General features: G+C 44.0%; 1 protein-coding gene across 1 annotated transcript in view; it reads left to right on the forward strand.

The window, feature by feature from the left end:
- The window catches only part of RP1 (RP1 axonemal microtubule associated), a 339,664-nt gene that overhangs the window by 69,091 nt on the left and 248,317 nt on the right, over positions 1–22,256 (forward strand). The window contains exons 16-18 of the mRNA XM_053242771.1: positions 677–756; positions 4,862–4,867; positions 12,639–12,839. Coding sequence (XP_053098746.1) covers positions 677–756; positions 4,862–4,867; positions 12,639–12,839 — 287 coding nt within the window. The remainder of the gene's footprint in view (positions 1–676; positions 757–4,861; positions 4,868–12,638; positions 12,840–22,256) is intronic.

A 22,256-nucleotide genomic window follows, 5' to 3' on the forward strand; every position in this document is an offset into this window, starting at 1 on the left:
CCTGCCTGCCCCACCCTAGATACGCCCTTGGTCTCCCTCTGTCTCTGTTTGTGCGCCCAGATCCTACATGGCCACCATCTCCAAGAACCAATTCAGTTTGTGTATGATGTGACTTTGCCTCTTTCCCTCTGAGCATTTACAGAGTGCAAAACCAGGTGTACTTCACAACACTATCCTTCAGCAAGTTAATAGAATATACACAGAAGCAGTGCTTGGTGAACTCTACCCACCTTCATTTTTGTTTGAAGTAGGCTCAGCACAACATTTCTTTTTAAAGAGCAGAAAATATAGCAGGGTAAAGGGACATGGTGGAGGAATGAGCCTCAGGGACAAGATGCTTGAAGTGTCCATAAATGATAACCGGTGACTTGAATTTTCAAAGCATTAATTGGAATTTATTACCATGTCATTTTGTGTGGTGAGCTGAGTGGATGTTAAGGAGTGATGCGCCTCAGTCGGGGGGGGGGGGGAATCAAGCAAGTATACCTGTACAATTCATAAGGAGAAAAAAATGCACTCCTGCAATATTGTATTTATTGATGTTTGTTTGTTTAAAAGAAAACTGTAAGGCCTTTCTGTTGAAACCTGGAAGGTCTTTTAGCCTCTTGAATGTATTAAGGAGTTCCAGAGAAACAGAACATAATGATCTTTCATATTTCTTTTAATTGAAAATCAGTTGGCAGAGAAAAGCCTACAGGAACATCTGCAACTCCTGCTCAGCAGAAAGAAGTGATCAGAGACTCCAAACAGCAACAAGTTGGAACTCAGAGTCTGTTGTTCCACATACGACCAGATTCTCCTATTGCAAGTGAGAATTAGTGTGTTTACATGTAATCTACAATGCAATACTGATTTTTGTCTTGCTTTATTTTGGCATCTTGCTGGCACCTATCAGGCCTGCTGCTACCAACTTTACCATCACATGGGCTTCATAGTGAATTGCAGATTGAGGTCCCATGCTGTCTTAAACCCTATGCCATCTGCAAATGTAATCTACTATCTGAATTCTCTTCTTTGCAGTGCAAGGCAGTATATATTAAGCAGTTGTCAATGAGTAATTCCCAATGTGAATTCAAGTGGCAGGAGATCTCTGAGAATTTTGGGGAGCTTTTTTGTAGATAGATGCTTTCCCCACCATTCTTTTCTGTATATTAAACATTCTTTGAGGCTATTCACACTGCCCACCAAAATCAGGCCAGGTGAGCTTAGCCCAATTTCGGTGGACTGTGAGAACCACTGGGCTTGCAGGTGAGCCTGGTGTCCTCCAGGAGGTTAATTCGCCAAACTACCCCTCCCCTTAAACTGGGTTTGTGGAGTGAGCGCTCCACAAACCTGGGTTTTTTTATTGTGAGTTGCCGTGGCACGGCTCCATGCCACAGCAACTCACAAGAAGACCCCTGACTGGGAGGCTGAAAAGGCGCAGGGCATGCTGGAGCTTCCAGGGGCCACACGGCCCCCGATCTCCCCAGCCCCTGCCGGCTCCATAATGGAACCGGCAGTTTTGTGAGCTGCCAATTCGGCCGCCCAGAGCAGACAGACTGCTCGTCTGCAGGGAGAGCAAGCTTAGCCTGCTGTCCCCGCAAAACCCATCCAGGCTCTTCTCACTAATCGTGAGAAGAGCCTCTTCATGTTTTTTCTGCATATTGCTACATGTAAATTATTGTAGTCGTTTTCTTTTACCTTCCCCCCACCACCCTTGAGTGATGATGTGTTCACTTGGCCACTTTTTTGCTGACTCATCCAAGTTGATTTAAAAAGGGGGGGACCTTTTGAATTCAGGCTGATCTGGAACTAAATCGTTTATTGAACTACTCATATGTTTAGATAATATGCAGTGGATTTGAACAAATGACAGTTATATTGAATCAGACCATTGGTCCAGCCTGCCCAGAACTGATTACTCTGATTGGCACCACCTTCCCAGGTCCAGAGCTCTTTCCATCCCTGTTACCCAAGATCTTTTAACTTGGAGATGCCAGGATTGAATTGGAGACCTTCTGCATTACATTCAAAGCTTGTGATCTACTATTGATCACAATAGTCCATCTCCCAACATGTGTGCATCCAAACAGATAGAAGAAAACAATGAACAATTCCTGATGAATAATCATGTGATTGAGCCCTGAATAAAGCATTTGTGTATCATTATCCCAGATCCAGGAACAACCTCCGCCCTCCAATTAGGAGCTAAGGAGGACAGTTCAGGTAATGAGACAGGGTGTGAGGACCCCATGACCCAGACTTTGGACAACCCTGCATAACTGGGTCCCTTGAGGACCTGCTAGTCCAAGTTCTCAAGGACCTCCTTGAGGTCCTGCCAGGTGCATCAGCACCACTGGAGCCAACTCTTACAAAATTGGACAAGGCCTCTTTAAACTGCAGAGCCTTCCCCAAGGAAGTGACGGCAGTAATACATGCTACCTGGGCAGAAGCCATATAAAAACTGTCAATAACTCCAAACAAGCATCCGCTGGAGCAACATCCCTCTTTCTTTATTATGCCCAGCAATTTTGTTCTTATGCTTATAGCTATCTGAGGCCCTCACACCTTTTAGTGCTGTGCTCCCCTTGGAGCTGTCTGGTCTGTGTTGCGCCTGAAACATCTACCAATATCCCAATCCCTGGTTTGTTAGAAGACGCAGCTCCACTTTTCACCCCTGCTTGGAACAGAATGAGGCTATTCAGATGATCTCTGCATAGGACAGTTGGGGGCGGGGAGAGATAGGGTTCCACCTGCCTTCCAGGCTGAACATGCCCGGTAGCTTTAACGGCTGCATTCACAGATAATGCAGAATTACAGTTGAATAGGCCTGCAGTTCCATGGACACTACATCAGAATGCGGAGAAATGGAGTCAGGCCTGGTGATGAAACTGAGGGTTCACGATTGGGACTCCGATCAGAACCTTCAGGATGTTAAAGTTTCATTGCCACAACATGAGATTCTTGTTTCCTTGTTTCCCCTATATAAAAAGAGGAACATTCCAAACACTCTATCATATACATCACTCCCTTTAAACTACACCAACCCTCTCTCCTTTCACAAATAACACAATCATTAAGCTCACACTTCCTATCATACAATTGAGAGTCATCCAATTGTTGTTTTGACATTATTGGTGCACTGCATACTACATTAGCTTTAACTCCATCTCTCTCCAGAAGCTTCTGAGTTTGCCAGATACATTTATTAGTAAGAAATTGAATTTTCGATACTGGCAATCTTTTTGTGAATGTCACCTTCCTACTCTTCAATATAGGCAGCGTATATCCATTAGCTCTTATTAACCTTTGTGCTTTTTCTTTTGATTCTTCTCTGTATCCTACTGTATAAACCCCCACTGCCTTCTGTATCATATTCTTCACTGTTTGTTCCTTAATTATTGCTGAATGAGCCAAATTACTCTCTAATAAAATGCCATTTTTTGTCTGTTTTCTATACCATCTTGTTTCCAATTGACCCTCCTTCACCCTTATTTCAGCATCCAGAAATGGTAACCAAAAAAAGTGAAAGATTATACACATACAGGATGATGATGATGTGAATCTGATAAAGCTGAATGTTCTTGAAAACAAAGGAGCACAAGAGTTTAAGTAGGGTCTTATTAATTAGATAGCAAACCATCTGGCCCCAAGAAACAAGGCAGTGAATTTTTTTAGCAAGAAATAGCAAGCCATTTCAGCCCGGAAATGTAAAGCAACAAGCTTGGAAGGCTTCTCCTGGAATAAGATTTCATTCATTTATTTTGATCTAGGTTCATTATAACAGAGACAAAAGGAAGGAAGGTTTTGTGAAACAGCCTAACTGCTCATCTATTTAGCCTTTAGAATTTTTTTTCTTGGTCATGGTAGATTTGCCTCTTGATCCCCTCAAGTGTGACTAATCCAGGGTAACAATCAAATCCAGTTTTCAGAGTGGAACATTTTTAGCCTGTAGGAAATAAATGCCATTGGTTTACATGTCTACAAAGAGCTATTTATAGCACACAACTCGCAGGGCATTATTTGCTTATGGATTTTCAGAGGGAAGTTCATCATTGTGGCAGGGCCTGGGCATTATCTAGTTTGGTCACATTACCCATTGCCTCAGTGCTTCAAATGGAGAAGAGCACAAACTGCTTTTCCTTCCTCTTTCCCCAAGCTCTGGGTTTGTAGCCTAAATACACACATCCTTGATGGTACTCAGTTTCAATCTGGAATGTCTCACCCTTCGTTTAAGATGAATGCTCTGCATCTGTTTCTCTACGGGTTACTATGCAGTATAAGCCCAGATTGCTTAATGAGCCCAGTTCCAGAAGCAGGGTCATAGCTTTAATTGAACAAGAGGGGACAAATGCCCCTGGGCTCACAAGGCCCCCACAATCCTAGCTGGGAAACAGCAGACTCTTCTCTCCCCACTCCCACACCCCAGACTTGATGGCAAGCTACTGGTGTATGGGGAATGTACAATATTATTTGCATAGGATGGAGTGAGAAAAAGGAATGCCAATAATAACTTACTAGGTGATCTGGTGCTGAGCATCTGTGCCCCTAGTTCTCCCGGTCTGTGCTCCACATCTTCATTTCCTCCTCCCTTCAGCCCCAGTCCATTCTCCATTTGCCCCCCTCCCAGTCCGCTTTTCCTCTCCGGCCACCTGGCCAGTGCTTTCCTTCCCTGCCCGTCGGCAGGCGGGTGCTTTCCCTCTCCGGCTGTCCCACTGCTGCCATTTTCTCTCCTCATCCCCATCCCAAACTCTCGTGAGAGGTGCCATGCTTGGATTTAGTGACAGGTACATTTAAGATAATTAAATATATAGATTTTTCACTATGTCCATATATTGTTTTCTGCAACAAAGACATTATTATTTCTTGTTTACACAGTCAGACAGGTGTTATTGACTGGTTTGTTTTATCCAGACATCGAGTCCTTCCCAAGGACCTGGGATGGCTGAATTTTATTGTCAATTGTTATAGATATCATCGCAGAATATAGGCTGTTCCCAGTAAAGCTGCTTTTAAAAATATTATTATTATTATTATTATTATTACATTTATATCTCACTCTTCCTTCAAGGAGCCCAGAGCAGTGTACTACATACTTGAGTTTCTGTTTCACAACAACCCTGTGAAGTAGGTTAGGCTGAGAGAGAAGTGACTGGCCCAGAGTCACCCAGCTAGTTTCATGGCTGAATGGGGATTTGAACTCAGGTCTCCCCGGTCCTAGTCCAGCACTCTAACCACTACAGCACGCTGGCTCTGGCATGTGGGCAGTTGGGTGGGTAGAAGAAGGTGGCAAGGGGCCCATCTTCACTTCTTATCCCAGGGCCCTCTTCAGCTTTGCCACACCTTCTCCAGAAGGAAAATGGAGAATGAGGAGTTCTGTTTAACATTTTCCTTGACTTCTTACATCTGGTTAACTAGTGAGTTTTAGTCTAACTCCCCTCGCTCCTTTGTGTAGGATTCCACTGCATAGGGATACCTAATATTACAACACATTTAACACACCAGTGAAAAGCGTCTTTTTCACTGGTGTTGTGCACAAAACTGTATTACTAAAAATGGACACAAAGTTTCATTCTTGCCATCCTATGAGGTGGTGCTCTACATGGGATTTCCTGCTTGGTTTAAGAACCTAACATTAACCTTCAGTGGACTTCTGGATAAATCTGGCCGACATGTCAATGCACACCCTGTGTTCAGGAGGAGAGCGAGCTAAAAGCCCAGTCTGGAAATGTTCTGGGTGATAGTTGCAGAGCGTGGGTTTTTTCTTCCTTTGGGCTACATTTGGGCGGAATTTCCAGTGTGTGGGGCCACTGTGGTGAGGGCCCTCTCCCGAGTGACTCCACTTCCAATGGTGTTGGAATATGCAGGAGAGCCTCTCAAAAATCTGATAAGGCTGGCAGATTCATGTAAATCATCTTATGTTGCATTTATCACATGGAAGAGCAACATAATACCAGTGCATTTTAGACTGAATTTTTAATATTTCTCTGTTATACCCCCAGTTCAAGAAAATATGTTGAAAGTTCTCATAATAACTATGATGTAAATTAAGCACATTACTAAGGGGTGTTTTTTGTTTGTTCGTTTTTGCCAGTATCAAAATTTATACTGAAAGGACTGAAATCTTTTGCAGAGCAGTCAGTTTTAGACAACACAAAACTAGGGCTTCCACATCATAAATGTTAAACGGTACTTGCACATTCCCACCTTTTTTGTAGAAATAGGAAAGTGTTGATTCTAACGGTGGAAATGATATCACACATTAGGTGGAATAACACTTAAGGAGCTTTGGGCTCTCTATTTCCCCCACCCACTTTGCAATAGCACTTTTCACAAGATCACTGTCAGTTTTATTTGCTACTCTTGACACTAACAGAGTCTGAATTGGGAATTTCACACACACCCTCCTTCTTTGAGAAATAAATGATTCAAGTAATCCATAATTAGCTTGCACAGACTTTATAACAAAGAACAGTTATTTCAGTTTTACTCTCTTGCTCTGTCCTTTGTCTACTGTTCAGTTTTTCAGATGTCAAGGTTCAGATATCAGGTTTCTTCATGCACATCATGAGTCAAGTGACTGCATGCTGAACTTGAGCCTAACTGTTTCAGATCTCCATTTACGATGTCTAGAGCTATGGTTTTATTAGGGATGTGCGACCTGGCTTGAAATCAAAGGCTCACCCTCGAGCTGAAACAAAGGGTGGAGTGGGGGGGGGGCTCAGTCTGGTGGTGAGCCAAGCCTCCCTGCTTGTGAGCTGGCATGAGGGCCATACATGTAAAGGGGAATCTGCAAGGGGAATCCAGAAATCAGTCTTTTACCTTGGAAAAAGTGCCGCTGCACGGTGGGATGAGTGCGGCAGCCACAGCGGCCATGGGGAGGGCAGGTTCGTTATCAAAAAGCCCCATTATATCCAGATCAAGTTTTTGCAAGGGACCACTGGGATACTCTACTGGGGTTAAGGGGGCGGTAAAGGTATTATGCGATTTTTCAAATACAGCACAAGCCATATAGGGTGTGATTACATTTTCAATGTGCTTGTCCATACCTGGCCACCAAAACCTTTCTCTGATTCGCTTTTTGATCAAGCTCATGCTCAGTGGACCTTTGTGGGCAATTTTGATAACTTTTGCTTGTAATGAGGTTGGCATCCCCAAACAATCAGTCCTCAGCACCAGCTCATTGAGAAGATACAGCTCACTTTTTATGTCCATGCATGGTTGAAGATGTTCAGGTACCTTATTTTTCTGTGGCCATCCATTAGTTATGTAAGGTTTAAGTTCAATAAGCCCTTGATCAGCACTGAAGGCCACTTCCCATTCAGTGTTCCCTGTAAGGATTCCCAGATGTTGTTGACTACAACTCCCAGAATCCCCAGCCAAAGGCCATTGCAGCTGGGGATTCTGGGGGTTGTAGTCAACAACATCTGGGACTCCCTCTTACAAGGAACACTGTTCCCATTCAGAAGAGATGATAACTCCATTAGTGGATAAAGCTATTTGCACAATTACTACTCCTTCATCCTTGTCTTCTGGGATCTCCTCTTGGCCTCGTAGTGGAAGTCAAGATAAACAATCTGCAATTGTATTCCGAAAACCTGGCAGATATTCCACCTGGAAATCAAAACCCATAAGTCTGGTGATCTTTTTGGTTATTCTTGGGATCACTCAACTTGATCCCTGAGTAGTAATTAAAGCAGATGGAGGTTTATGGTCTTTCCGTAAAGTGAATTTTCTGCCTCATAAGTAAGTCCTGAAGTGACTCGCCACTCAGAGACATGCTAGAGCTTCTTTTTCAATGACAGAATTCATCTTCTCTGTAACTATCTTGTCCCCTTTTTGCTGGGTCAAGACAGCAGCCAGACCATATTCAGAAGCATCAGTGGTTACAATAATGTGCCTGTTGGGTTAAAAAAAAAGCGGGGGGGGGGGAGCAGGCTTTCGGCAATGGCTGATTTTATAGTCTGAAAACTAGCCTTGTGTTAGAGATCTCAGGAGGGCAGATAGTGGGGAAATGCTTGACTAACAAGCAGAAGGTTGCTGGTAGGGTTGTGCTTTTTTTTTCTGTTTTGTTTTTGGCCCAAATCCGAAACACCCTCGTTTTGTTCTTTGTTCAAAATCAGCCAATCTGAAACACCCCAAGTTTGTTCTTTGTTTGAAATTGCAAAATCCAAATCCGAAATGTTTTGGATTTGAAAAAATGGCCCCAGGGCAAAAATAGTGGGTGGGGGTGGTATTTCCCAATGGGTGGAAGCTACCACCCAAATTTCAGAGGAATTGGACAAAGGGCAGATTTTTGGTGAATTTTTGAAGTTTAAGATTTTTCCCATAGGGAATAATGGAGGTTTTAGCAAAAGTATAGCTTCACATCAGGGGGAAAGCGGTGGCCCAGAGCAGAGTAGGGTGGGTGGTAGTGCCCAGTGGGGCAAGAAAGCTGCCAGAATTATTTCAAAGGAATTGAGCAGCGGGCTGATTTTTAAAGATTTAATGGAATTTACGCGCCTTTAAGGTTCTTCCCCTTAGGGAATGATGGAGGTTTCAGCAGCCCCATAACTGCACTCGGGGGGCACTGGGGTAGCCCAGAGTGAGTGGTGGTGTAGAGCACATAGGATGTCAACCACTCTATAAGTTGCTAACTAAGATGTTTTGAGTGTAGATTCTCTGGTAGCATATGAAAGTGGATTCATGGTTTGTCATTGAAAATTTCATATGCTACCAGAGAATCTATGCTCAACACCTCAGAAACAACAGAACCCAGTACCCCATGGGCATTTTCCACCCTCCTCCATTGCTTTAACTTTATCCACGGTAAGTTTCCACTCCAGTTGCAGTCTTCCACACAGTTTGAATCAGTTCACTGATCCCTGATCCCTGATCATCAGTAAAACTGGCAAACTCAAAGGTTACACTTAATGCGCACAGTACTGCATTATACTAATCGATAGATTCACCAGGCAGTTGGGACCTAGAATAGAACTTGTAACATTCAACAATCATATTCAAAGTAGGGTTGAAATGATAAACTAAGACTTGAAGAACAGCTTCATAAGAATAGGCACCCCCTTGCAAGTTGGTAGGAAAGGGCAAATGATTATATACTCTCTGGCCTTCAGGATTCAGGCAGTGAAGCAATATAGCCTTCTGCTTTGCTGGAGTAAAACCACCTGTCTGTATGGTGAGGAGGTAATTGCAGAAATAGAACCTCCATAGTTTCTAGGGGAAAGGTTCATCTGCGGGTGCTGACCAGGGGCGGAGCCACCACTGGGCCAATGGGTTCAAAGAACCCGGGCTGCTGACCAATCAGGGGCCACGAGAGCGGCCCCGACATGCCCCCTGCGCCTGACGTCAGATGCAGGGAGGCTACTTTAGCTCCTGAGTGGGGGCCGTGCGGCCCCTTCGGGAGCTAAACAAAGGCTGGCGCTGTGTTCACAGTGCCAACCAGGAGTGGCTCTTCCCTGCAAAGGCAGGGAAGAGCCGCTCCTGGTTGAGCACTGCGAATGCAGCACCAGCCTAAGTAACTCCTGAAGGGGCTGTGTGGCCCTTTCAGGAGCTAAAAGCCTGGCGCTGCCTTTGCAACGCAGCCCAGGAGCGGCTCTTCCCTGCAGGGAAGAGCCGCTCCTGGGCTGTGCTGCGAAAGCAGTGCCAGCCTTCGTTTAACTGCCGAAAGGGCTGTGCGGCCCCTTCGGCAGTTAAAGAGCAACTGAGTCTCTCTCAGCCGAACGTAGCCTCCAGGCTCCGTTCGGCCAGACCACGCCCCTGCTTCTGATGTCAGACGCGGGGGCATGGCTAGCCCCTGCATCTGATGTCAGATGCGGGGGGCGGGGCTATCAGGGGCACCCACTGTGGCCGCACATGGGCCGCCGGCGGGCTGGCTACGCCCCTGGTGCTGACAACTCATCTGGCTGCTACTCGGGAACGGTCCTTCTCCGTTGCTTCCCTTGGACTTTGGAATGTGCTCCCTATTGAAATAAGAGCCTCCGCATCTCTGGCAACTTTTAAAAAGGCACTGAAGACACATTTATTCACCCAGGCTTTTAATAAGATTCATAGTTTAAAATTTTTTAATATTGGGTTTTAAATGTTTTAAATGTTCTTTTAAAATATATTTTACATGATTTCCATTGTAAACTGCCCAGAGTTTGGGGTGGTATAGAAATACTTTAAATAAATAAATAAATACATACATACATACATACAAGCAGGTTCTCCTGGGGTGGACAAGAAAGAAGGTGGTGGTGGGTTTTGAGCCATGTTGCAGTGGGCATCCAGTGAACAACAAAGTCCAGGACTGATAAGGAAAAAGGACCTTCAGGGGTTGTCCAGGTCAGAAAGCTAAAGTAACAATCATCATCAGCAGTGATAGTAGAAAGCCATTCAGGAATGTTGGCTCAGTAATGCAGTGAAATGAGGTTGCAGGAACATTCACAAGTTTTGCAGGATCACACGCTTAGCTGGTTCAAAATCTTTTCACCAAATGTCTTATAGCTGCTTCTCTCATACACACAAAGATGCAGATTTAACTGAAGGTTTATTTAAAGGCTTATTTATTTATGGAGAAACAGCTTTTTCATTTTCTCCATTTTCTCCTTCTCCTTTCCCTTCCTTTTCTATTCTATCTTCACACACACACACACACACACCCCACTCTCTACAGTAACAGGATCCCCACTGGGACAAACATCTTAACAACAATACATAAAAGATGACTAGACAGAATACAACAACATCCTATTATGTAACACTGCTGTCGTTATGACAGCACGGACATGAAATGGCACGGACATATAATGGCACGGACATGAAAAATGGATTCAACAAGTACACACAGGGGAGGTCTGTCACTGACTGTGATTATGTCTATGACTCACAGCCAGTGATAGACCTCTTCTGTATAGAATCTCCATCTTCACAGGCAACCACTGGGTGATTTAGGGGTCAACAGAAGGGAAGGGAATTGTCATCATGCCCTGCTTATGGGCTACACAGAGGCATCTGGCTGGCAACTGTGGGAAGAGAATGTTGCATCTGAGCCAGCTCTTCTGCTCTTTTGCAGGGAGAGAATCACCTATAATAACCACCTGGACGTGAAAAGTGGTTCCCCAGATTCTGACAATTGCCATGTGGATTATCACATGAAACCATGTGGTTTCTACTGTGAACTTATCAAATCTGTAGCTGATTGTTTCTGTAGTCAGGGAGCTATTATGTTTGCCCTACCATACACAGAAGAGCCTATCCAGTTGCATAACACTGCAGTGCTAACATGCCACAGAAAAGCAACTTTCTATCTGTGTTATGCCTCTGTGTAGCCCATAAGCAGGGCATGATGACAATTCCCTTCCCTTCTGTTGACCCCTAAATCACCCAGTGGTTGCCTGTGAAGATGGAGATTCTATACAGAAGAGGTCTATCACTGGCTGTGAGTCATAGACATAATCACAGTCAGTGACAGACCTCCCCTGTGTGTACTTGTTGAATCCATTTTTCATGTCCGTGCCATTATGTCAGAATTCAGCTCATGGCATATGCAATAGCAGGCAAGCTGGTAAAGTCCTAGCAGGTGGGTGACATGGGGCAGGGAGCAAAAAAAGTTCAACAAAATCTGCAGAAGGGACTGCAGTGCAGAGTTGGGATAGCACAGCCTGGTAGGATTGTTGCACCAGCCGTGGAAACCTGCAACTGTGGTGATTTAAGTGAGTTAAGTCGGCTCCAAAAAGGTCCCAACCTCCTCCTGGCCCTTCTCCATCTCCTTGCTTACATCTGTACTCCTCCTCCTAAGGTGCCCCTTTTGCCTTTCTGAGTCACTCTGTGAACAGCCAGGCAAGTGCTCTGCCAATGCTGCCACATGCAGAAGTGCTCTTACCCCTGAACTTCCAGGCCGAAGTACAGGGCCCCCACAACCCTTGGGGCCCCCCAAATGCTCTTTAGTCTGTCCCAGGTGGTGTGGTCACCCAGCCAAACATGATGATGCATTTGCGGGGGGGGGGGGGGCAGAGAACCTCCAAAGGCCTTTAGGTCCAGGCTCCAAAATTACTTAGGTGCACCTCTGGCCACATGGGGCCTGATTTTAGTGGGGACTGAGTTCCTGGGGTTCTGGTGCAGATGCTGGGGGTTTCTTTTTAGGGACAAGGCCAAGGGTTACAAGGGCACAGTTTCCCCAGATGCTTCTTAGAGCCTTGAATAGTCTCTAGCTCTGATTGAGGTGGGAGATGGGGGTCTGCTGATCATGGGTTCTTTCTCCAAGAGTTATTTGGGTCACAGTCAAGGGAGCCCTTGACACATTACTCACATCCTATGGCAGTGAATTCCATATATTAATTATATATTGTGTATATACACCACAGACTATTTTTTCAGCAATTTGAAGATGCTGACCAACTGGTGAACTGCTTCACATGAATGTCTCATCACATGTGACAACTGCCACATGGAGCAATGTCAAGCAACTTCCACATAGCAGCTGTAAAGTCTGCACTGGGCTTTTTCTTTTCTGAGTTCTGTTCATTCATTATGTCAGGTAGCCAGAGCACTGTGATGTGGACCAAAGACATATTGCATTTTTAATGTTTTATTTCACTTATTATCCTTATGTTCTCTGAAAGCGACCTTCAGATTCCTGATTATTCTGATCTACTATTGACATTCTGTACTTCACAGAGGAAATGAGAAATATCCAAGATGGTGAATCTCCTTTTCCTTCAGATGATAAATGGAAAGTGTCAGTCCTGACAGGAAATTCAGGAACCCAAGCAAATGTCACTCTCTGGATATATGGAGACAAAGAGATTGCTGGACCAATAAGTCTTGGCAAGGACAACAGAGAACAGCTGTTTCTACCAAGGATGGAGGACACATTTCAGGTAACTAACGAAAGCTGGGAATATTATTTTGCTGCATTCTTTTTTCAAAAGATCATTCTCTCCTGTGGTAGGGGGAAATGCCTCCCTCTATGTTTACTGCCTCAGATAAATCTGTCTAATGTCTTTAGATTCAGCATTAAATCATCTAAGTGTATATAGAAAATGGCAGAGGGAATACTCTTTTCTGGCATATCTGCGAGAACAGGGACCAACTGCAGAAGCAAATTGTTTTCTTTAAGACAATTAGTTACAGGCGATTGGTTAGAAACTAGTCTTTAAAACAATATGCCTCCGTACAAATCATAGGTAATGAAAGGAAAGTACATACCTTGTCTAATGAAAGGTATGTATCTCTTATGCAGGATTTTCGGTGTGGAAATAACATCTTGCATATACTTTTGTGAGCATTGCCATAATTTATGGATGGGTCTGTGAAGAATGATAACATGGCTGTTTTCCAGCAGGGGCTATGATAAAAGGCTTAGTTCTGTGAAGTTTATATTTTACACAAGGTATTTCTAATAGAATGTGGTGCTTTGCATATTGCATTTATAGGGTCTACTTCACTTTGAAACAGAGCAGGCCCATACAGGCGGGGCAGTAAATGAGATTCCCACTCTCTTCTCCCCACCTAGGCTGCCTCACTCTGCCTTTTTCCACCTGCCACCACTTTAACCCCGAGTGTGTGGGCTAATTATTCGTCTGCTTCCCCCACCTGCCAAAATTCAAATTGGCAACCAGATGTTTCATAGAAATCTGCTACTCAAGTTTAGAACAATAGAACTGTGAAGTGGAATTACTCCAACAGATTGTATCTGTGCCTAGTAAAGATGCACTCATCCATGGAAGATGCAGGGAGGGAGAAATAGCAAAAGCCCTTCACTGCATTGGTGCAAATGTATACACTGGTGCTATTAAATGCAAATGTATACACTGTGCCCTTGCGAACTGGGCAAAGAGGCATCTTTTTAATGTGGTGGTTCACTTTATTTAGCAGGGGGAGAGCAACTGGCCCTATCCATCCCCAGCACAGCACCCCTCCAGTGGCTGTTGCTAGTGTCTATCTTGTATTTCTTTTTTTGTGAGCCCTTTGGGGACAGGGAGACATCTTATTTATTTATTATTTCTCTATGTAAACTGCTTTGGAAACTTTTGTTGAAAAGTGGTATATAAATATTTGTTGTTGTTATAAATAATGCTATAAGTGGCAGCACAACTATTATGTTGACATCAAAGAATGAACATTACCTTCATATAAATGGGGGTAAGAATTTTTTTTGAATCTGAAGGTGTGGAATGTATTGTGTAGTTTATTCTTGGCTTCTCATAAAGAGACTTTTAATGTCATTTGTATAGCATAAGCAAACACAGTCCCAGTTGTTGGCTTTTGAGACCTGTCTAAGATCTCTGGGAGTTCCTCTCTCTTGGTTAGTGAAAAATTCAGAGCCAATGTCGGTAATAGTATATCTGCAGTACTGCCTTTCCTCAGTAGACACAGATTCCGTAAGATATGAGCCTATTGACCTGCCAAAAATCAGATACTATCTAGTATAGCTGTGTGCTGAGGATATTGATCTTATGAAAAAAGTACCTGTGCACTAGTAAACTGGACATACAAGTTCTTCACACAGATACAGTTTGGTTTGAGATCCAGTATAATAACCAGTGCCTCTATAAAATATCCCCATAAAAGAGCCATAAAAGAAAGAATTAGGATTTGCTGGCATTTCTTAAATGCATTATCTTCTGATACCTATGATTAGTATGAACATAGAAAGTGACAGAATGCTGCACTTTCTACTTATATAAACTTTGTCTGACCTTTTTTTCCTTTGAAAAGCAATATATTCTATGAATATTCTACACAAATAACTAATAGTTAGAATTTACTGCTTCCTGAATTCCTCATTCTGTGCCACCCACAATGAGCTAAAATAGGGTGAGTAGAGATTTGATATAGGCTTTTAAAATGATTGGCAGCATCATGAATAAGAACAGGGTAGCTGCCAGGGAGAAAAGTAATCAGAAGAATCAGAACCTTATAGCAGCAGCTGCTTTCCGCACACATCAACAAGTTGGTGTCCTAAATTTCCTTCACACTTGCTAAACAGCTGTCAGGATGTGAGTCTCTCTCTCTCCCCCCCCCCTCTCTCTCTCACCCAAGGGATGTTTTCTGTTACTGATGCCACTCGTTTTCTGTTACTGATGACTTCGTAAGGGTGAATAGGTATTTGAGGGCAGGCAATGGATCCTGGAGTTTGGCCCACTGTGACAAAGGATGCTCTTGGATGCACAGACTCAAGCCAAGCATTTCAGGAAACCCCAAAACAATCTTACCCCTGAGCTGGTTTGCTGCCCAGGGATTACCCCCCTCATGAGAGGGCCAGCACGCCAGAGAAAAGCAGAGGCACCATGTGCTTCAGCTCTCCATTGGACTGCACTTTCATGAGGTAGGCCATCCAACTATAGGGGGCACCACTGATGTATGGTTCCCGGTATCTCTGGTTAATAATAGAACGTATGCTCCATACCTTCCTCTCTCCACTCAAGCCTTCCAGACTTCCAAGGAGTCTGGTCTACTTCATGTGTCCAAGTGGTTTTGGGTGTACAGAGTTGGGAAAGACTGGGGAAGGCTCCTACAGTATGACTACAGCAAAACAAGCCAGTCTGCGACTGATGTTACGGAGTGTGTAGACAGAGGCGTATCTAGGGAAAATAGCGCCTAGGGCAAGCACTGAAATTGTGCCCCCTGTCCAAACTGATGTTTGTTTAAAAGCACTGAAATTGTGCCCCCTGTCCAAACCAAATATCAGCTGAAAAATATAAGTCAAGCTCATTAATCTTTTAAAATTTCAAAAACTATTTAGCAGTGGATGTAGCCAGACCAAAAAATGCTGGAAAACTACAAATATCAGTCTGCTGGGGCTCATAAAATACCCAAATACTATGTGGAGGTGTACTTGGAAAACTAAACAGAAGTGCCTATCTAATTCTTTACTATGCATTGTAGCATCACCATTACATACGTTTTAAAAATAAATGGAGAATTTGACTTTTCCCAGATACTCTGAAAATAATTAAAGGATATGCAGAGTAAACTGTGTCACTGCTTGGAATATATTCTAGTATTTCAGAAAGATAGTTAAAATGAGAGAAAGAGAGCAATAAACTCCCAGTGGGCCTTAATACTAAGGATTTCACACTGATTCAAAGACAAATTCACCATTAATAGCCATATTATTAAGACACCACATTTAACTCACTTATCATAAGAAACAAAGTAAGAGCAAATGAATACAATCTTAGCTCATAAGCTTCAGCTCTGTATTCACAAGCCCTGATTCTCTGAACATAGTGCCAATCTGAATATGCGTACAATGACTTATATTATATTAAATTATTTTTTTTTAACCTGTAGCCCCTTTGGGGCGCTTCCTATAGGCCGTGGGAGGGGGTCGTCTGCAAAGGTTACCCCTCCCATCCCTGGCCTCTAGGGCCTGGCAGAGACCATTTGAGCATGTGCAGTGGCCATTTTTTAAAATAATTTTTTTAATGGCCGCTGAAAACAAAATGGCCACCGTGCATGCTCAAATGGCATCTGTGAGGCCTGGCATGGCCTAGGGCCTCACAGAGGCCATTTGAGCATGTGCAGTGGCCATTTTGTTTTTGGTAGACTTTTTTTTTTTTTTTTAAATAATTTTAGGAATTTGCGCCCCCCTTCAAGTGGCGCCCAGGGCATGTGCCCTGCCTGCCATACACTAGATATGCCCCTGTGTGTAGATCAGATGCCGCAGGGCATCCCTGAGTAGGGCGCACATGGATTAGAGTGGTTCCTGACAAGCCAGGTGGCTGTGCAGGTCAAAAAGCCCCATTGATATGTGTCGTGGGGAGACTAGACTGTCAGAGCGAGCACTTGGACACTTGGTTCATGGCAGTCACCGGGACCGGGAAAGGTGTTGCTGGGGTACCCTTCCCCAGGGCTTGCATGGATCTAGCAAACACGCTGGGCGGCAATAGCCTTCTAGTCCACATATATGTCTCCATGACCAGGCACTCTCATGAAAGAGCAGTCCTTGGGAGAAGGGGAGAAGCAGCTATTGGACGTCTGATTTTCACATTAGGTTCTCAAGCTCATTTCCTTTGTCACATTGGATGGTTCTGCTGGTTAGGTATGGCTGAGATGGCATGCTAGCACTCCAGGGGAAGAGGCTAGGGTTCCTTCCCCTATAGACTGGTAAAAAAATTAGAACATGAGCACTGGAAAAACCAGAGGTTTTCTTTTAATCCAAATTTAAAAGAAAAATAGTCATTCATGGTAGATTTTCCTTTGATACCATGCCAGTGTGGAGTACACATGACACCCACCAGCACGGGGTACCTCTAAGCTGGGGTGGGTGGGGCAGGGCTGAGTGTGTGTGTGTGTGAATACATACAGTTGGAGGGGGGAGCACAATTCATGGGGATCTTAAAAATTCAGTCACTGTCCCAGCTTCCAGGGAAATCAATGCCCTGCTGCCCAACCGGACAGCACCTGCAACAATTTTGAAAGGATGCCTTTCTGGGCAGCCATGCTTGATCAGGTGTGTTATTAATGAAAAGGTTACTTGCACATGTGCCCCTTCTCCTTCCAGGGATGGAAGCTGTCAAAACATTATGTATGGTAATTCTAAGTAATGAATTTGCAATGTGCCCAGCTGTGCATTGCAGGTTGCTCAAGAAATCCAATCAAATGGAGAGAGACAGACACCACCAGATTGGTGGGTCTAGGTGTTCTCTCTTTATATGACTGGACCACAGGAAAGTTGCCACAGCCATAGTTTCTGTGGGTATATTTCAGATGTAGTATTGATGGGAGCCCTGCTGTGCATTGGGTTGGTACATTGGTAGTTCTTTGAAATGCCGTGGTATCACTTCCCCTATGGCCTGGCATGCGTGCCCTTTGTAGGGGGAAAACGTAGTTGTGCAATCTCTGGTGTTAATGGGGCTTCATGTGTTGGTGCACATATCTCTGTTGGAGACCTTGCAGCAAAGAGACTTTGCAGCAACAGGGCTTGCTTGCTTGGATACTAAAACACTGGATTGGTTCACATATGAACCCAAATCATGGTTTGGCATTACATGAACAAGCCTTGTGCAATTGTGTTGCCCTCTGCCTCCTGCAGAAACCAGAACTCACTGTTACATCCAAACCAGCACATTGTTCTTCTTGCAATTGTGGTTTACCCTCTTAGTTTGGAGGAATTGTACAGACCACAGCATACTCTGATTTCTACAAAAGCAGAATAACTGACTAAAACACAGCAGGTGAGGGGAGCAAGGAGAAAGCAGCAAGAGAAAGCACAAGGCCTTATATGGTTTGGTGTCACAAATGAACTAAGCGACTTTCTTAGAGTTATTCGTCTTTTATTAAGCCAGGGAGAAGGTTTTATGTGTGTATGGTAAATTAAAATATAGGATAAGTGGATGGTGTAACCATGGCCCTTCCCAGATGGTGATTTTACTTTGCTTCACCACAGGAAAGGTGGGCATACATTCAGACATCGGGCGGGGGTTGGGAATTTGTTTGTTTATTTATTTAGCATATTTTTATACTGCCCAAAACCTACGGCTCTGGGCGGTTTACAACAGTTTACATTGAAATCCATACAAGACATCAAGATGCCCTCCATACATGATTTGGATCTTTCCCTGCACATTGGAGCTTAGCCTGCATTATCTCCATTCTAAAAAGTCCCACTTTTGACGGTGCCTTTTTGGGATACTTCGATACATCCTGACAGTTCTTCTGAGATGCATGGAGGGGTCATACTGATAGAGCTCCTTTTCTTAAAGACTTGCTTTTCTTTTATTTTTTTTGTATAGATTTACTTGGTGATCTTGCGGATGATTGACTGCCTGAAGGAGGAGCAATTTACCCACTTATCTTGTCGATATTCCGCAAGATTGACTGTTTGAAGGGGGAGCAAAAAAAGACAGAAACCCAGATAAATCTATCCAAACAGAAAACCCAGCAGAAGACTGCAGTGGCGTAGGGAGGGCATAGGTGGCCTGTGTTCAGGCTGCTGGCCCCCCACCTGGCAGTGCCCCTGTGGTGCCTCTCCCCTTGTGGCAGCCCCCTGTGGTGGTTTCCAGCACGTGGGGGGCAGAGTGGTGGCGGTGGCGGCAGCAGCCTCCCTGAGGGAGCAGCCTGGGATAGACTGCCCTGCCCCACCACTCTGCCAACACCACTGCTGCTCCAGCACATGCAGTGGGAAGAGAAAGGGCACCCTGTGCACAAGGCAGAAAAAGAAGGTATATGTGTACATATGTACCAAGGAGAAGCAGTTTATGCAAGCACACCCAAGAGTCAGCAAGGGAAGAGTGTGTGCAATGGGGGCCTAGATGTGCCACTGCCCTGCCCCCAAGTGTAAGACTACATCTGAGTGGAACCTACATGTGTGAAGAGGTGGTGGTGGTGGTGGCTGCAATGGCAGCTGAGTGACAAAGGCAAGGCAACCTACCCTGGGCTACTCCCTACTCCCAGAAGGGAGGCTGCTGCTGTTGCTGCCCTTGCTGCTGCAGGGCTGGGAAGTTTGATTGCCTCTCTCTTTGCTCGAATGAGGAGGGAAGTGATGGAACTCGTTAGCACTATGCATGTTGGATACTGAGCAGGGAGGGGTGAGGGGGAGCAGCTGAAAGGGAGTGCAGGTGTGTGGTTGGAACTGGAGAGATCGCCCTGCTCACACCACCCAATAGATGGGTCTGGCCAGATTACAGCTCTGCCCCTGGAAAAGTGTCAATAGGCAGAATTTTTATCACAAGCTTTACAGCTTTACAGCAGGGGTGGAGTGGGGGGAGTGTCAGTGTGGTTGGTTTGGCAAGTCGTTGGTCTTGCGGCAGTCTCTCCAAACATAAATTTTAAAAAAGGAAATTAAATTTCCGTGGCCCCAACTGAATTTTTTTCAAGGCACACACCATGCATGGGCAGGTAGGAAAGAGTAGGAGGAGCTGCGTTCTGCCTCATCTAGGAAGCCATTGGCCCAAAGGGACCAGGGTAAGACAGTATGAATGGTGCATTGGAATAAACCAGCAAGGAACCCTATTAAAATAACACCAATGTGAAACCCCCCCCGGTTGTTCTGAATTATCTTTACTGTGCTTGTATGTGGCTAATATATGCCCTCAAAATTTACTCGACTTTACACCATTTAATCCCATGGTAAAGCCCGCCATCTGGGAAAGACCCAAGGGGATATTTAAGAGGGAGACTAAAAGGGAAGCTGTTTAAATTAGCACTTTGAGATAGAAAGTAGTAATGAGTGATTGAACTGTAATAGGAAAAGAAAGAAAACATGACAGAGGAGCCTGCCACCAGCATTTTATTCAGGAGAGCAATCATTTGAGAAATAATCTGACAGGAGATCTGCTTTTAAGTGTCTGAGAACCTCTTCTAGTAGTGCAATATACAATACATGAAATGATTTATTTTCAGTTTAAATAATGGTAGTAGTTTAGCTTCAAACACATCTGAGATAAATGGAATACAGTTGGATTAGAAAGAGTGACTTTCATACTTAAGGTATCGCAGAATGCTTTGCAGAGTAAATTCAAACTGTCTGCAATCAAAATGTTAAAGCTTCATCAGGACTATTTTTCCCTGAAGGTTTACAAAGATATCTGTGCTTAGATTGATCTTCCTTTTGTTTTTGTTTTTAAACTAATAAGATCATTTTCTAAGATTGAAGAATGCTACTTTGCTGAGCACACTTAGTGTAGCTGAGTGAAATTAAAAACGTATTACAAAATGGCTTATAATAATTTTCAGAGAACTGCTATAAGCCGGGAACTTTGCTGTTTTTCAATTTAAGCACTCACGTCATTCCTTCTGTTGTTATGGGGCTTCCAACATTGCTTTGAAAATTTAGAAATATTCAAATTTCCTGAGAGCCAAACTGTATACTACATTAAGCTTTTCTATACTAAAATTTTCTGTACTAAGTAGGAACCATGGGGAAGACCCTAACCTAGATCAGGACTGCAGCATGAGGGAAAGAAGCCTTGAGCTACTGTGATGTGGGGACATCATGCACTCTTGACCCATGCCCAGCTTTGCTAATAAAAGCTACCAGATGAGGGATGGGTGGGTGACTGGATGATGGCTAATACTTAATTGAGGGAGAGTAGGGAAGAAGAGGAAGCATCTGAATTGGGCAAGCTCTGAATCGTGACAACAACCTACCAAACTATGATTTGTTGTGTTATCTGAACCAGCCCATAGGAAAAGAGATTGTGATTGAGAAATTAGAAGGAACAGTAAAAAGGAGTTAGGGTTGCGTGATCAGAAAATGGAAAAGCGGGACTGGTAAACAATTTTTAAAAGCAATTAAGGAGCTGGTTTGATATTTGTATCCTGTCAGAAATCCAATGGAGTTACATAAGAACATCCCTGCTGGATCAAGCCCAAGGCCCATCTAGTCCAACATCCTGTTTCACACAGTGGCCTACCAGATGCCGTTGGAAGCCTACAGGCAGGAGTTTCGGGCATGCCCTCTCTCCTGCTGTTACTCTCCTGCAACTGGTGCTCAGAGGCATCCTGCCTCTGAGGCTGGAGGTGGCCTATAGCCCTCCAACTAGTAGCCGATGATAGACTTCTCCTCCATGAAGTTATCCAAACCCTTCTTAAAGCCATCCAGGTTGTTGGCTTTCACCACATCTCGTGGCAGAGAATTTCACAAGTTGATTATGCATTGTGTGAAGAAGTACTTCCATTTGTTGGTCCTAGATTTCCTGGCAATTAATTTTATGGGATGACCCCTTGTTCTAGTGTTGTGAGAGGGAGAAAAATTTCTCTCTGTCCACTTTCTCCACAACATGCATGATTTTAGAGACCTCTATCATGTCTCCCCGTAGTCATCTTTTTTCTAAACTAAAAAGCCTCTTGTGTTTTCGCCTTGCCTCATAAGGAAGGTGCTCTAGCTCCCTGATCATCTTGGTTGCCTCTTTTGCACCTTTTCCAGTTCTACAATGTCCTTTTTTAGACGTGGTGACCAGAATTGTACACAGTACTCCAGGTGTGGCCGCACCATAGTTTTGTATAAGAGCATTATAATATTAGCAGTTTTATTTTAAATCCCCTTCCTGATGATCCCTAACATGGATGGAATTGGCCTTTTTCACAGCTGCCGCACACTGAGTTGACACTTTCAACAAGCTGTCCACCATGACCCCAAGATCCCTCTCCTGGTCAGTCACTACAGCTCAGATTCCATCAGCATATATACATGTTTTAAAATTTTTAAAGTTTTAAATGATTTTAATTGTTAAGTGATTTGTTGTTTTAAATTATTCCGATTGTAAACCGCCCAGAGACACAAGCTTTGGGCAGTATAGAAATGTCATAAATAAATAAATAAATGTGAAGTTGGGGTTTTTCATCCC

Source organism: Hemicordylus capensis, chromosome 4 (assembly GCF_027244095.1).
Source record: "Hemicordylus capensis ecotype Gifberg chromosome 4, rHemCap1.1.pri, whole genome shotgun sequence".
NCBI classification, from domain to species: domain Eukaryota; kingdom Metazoa; phylum Chordata; class Lepidosauria; order Squamata; family Cordylidae; genus Hemicordylus; species Hemicordylus capensis.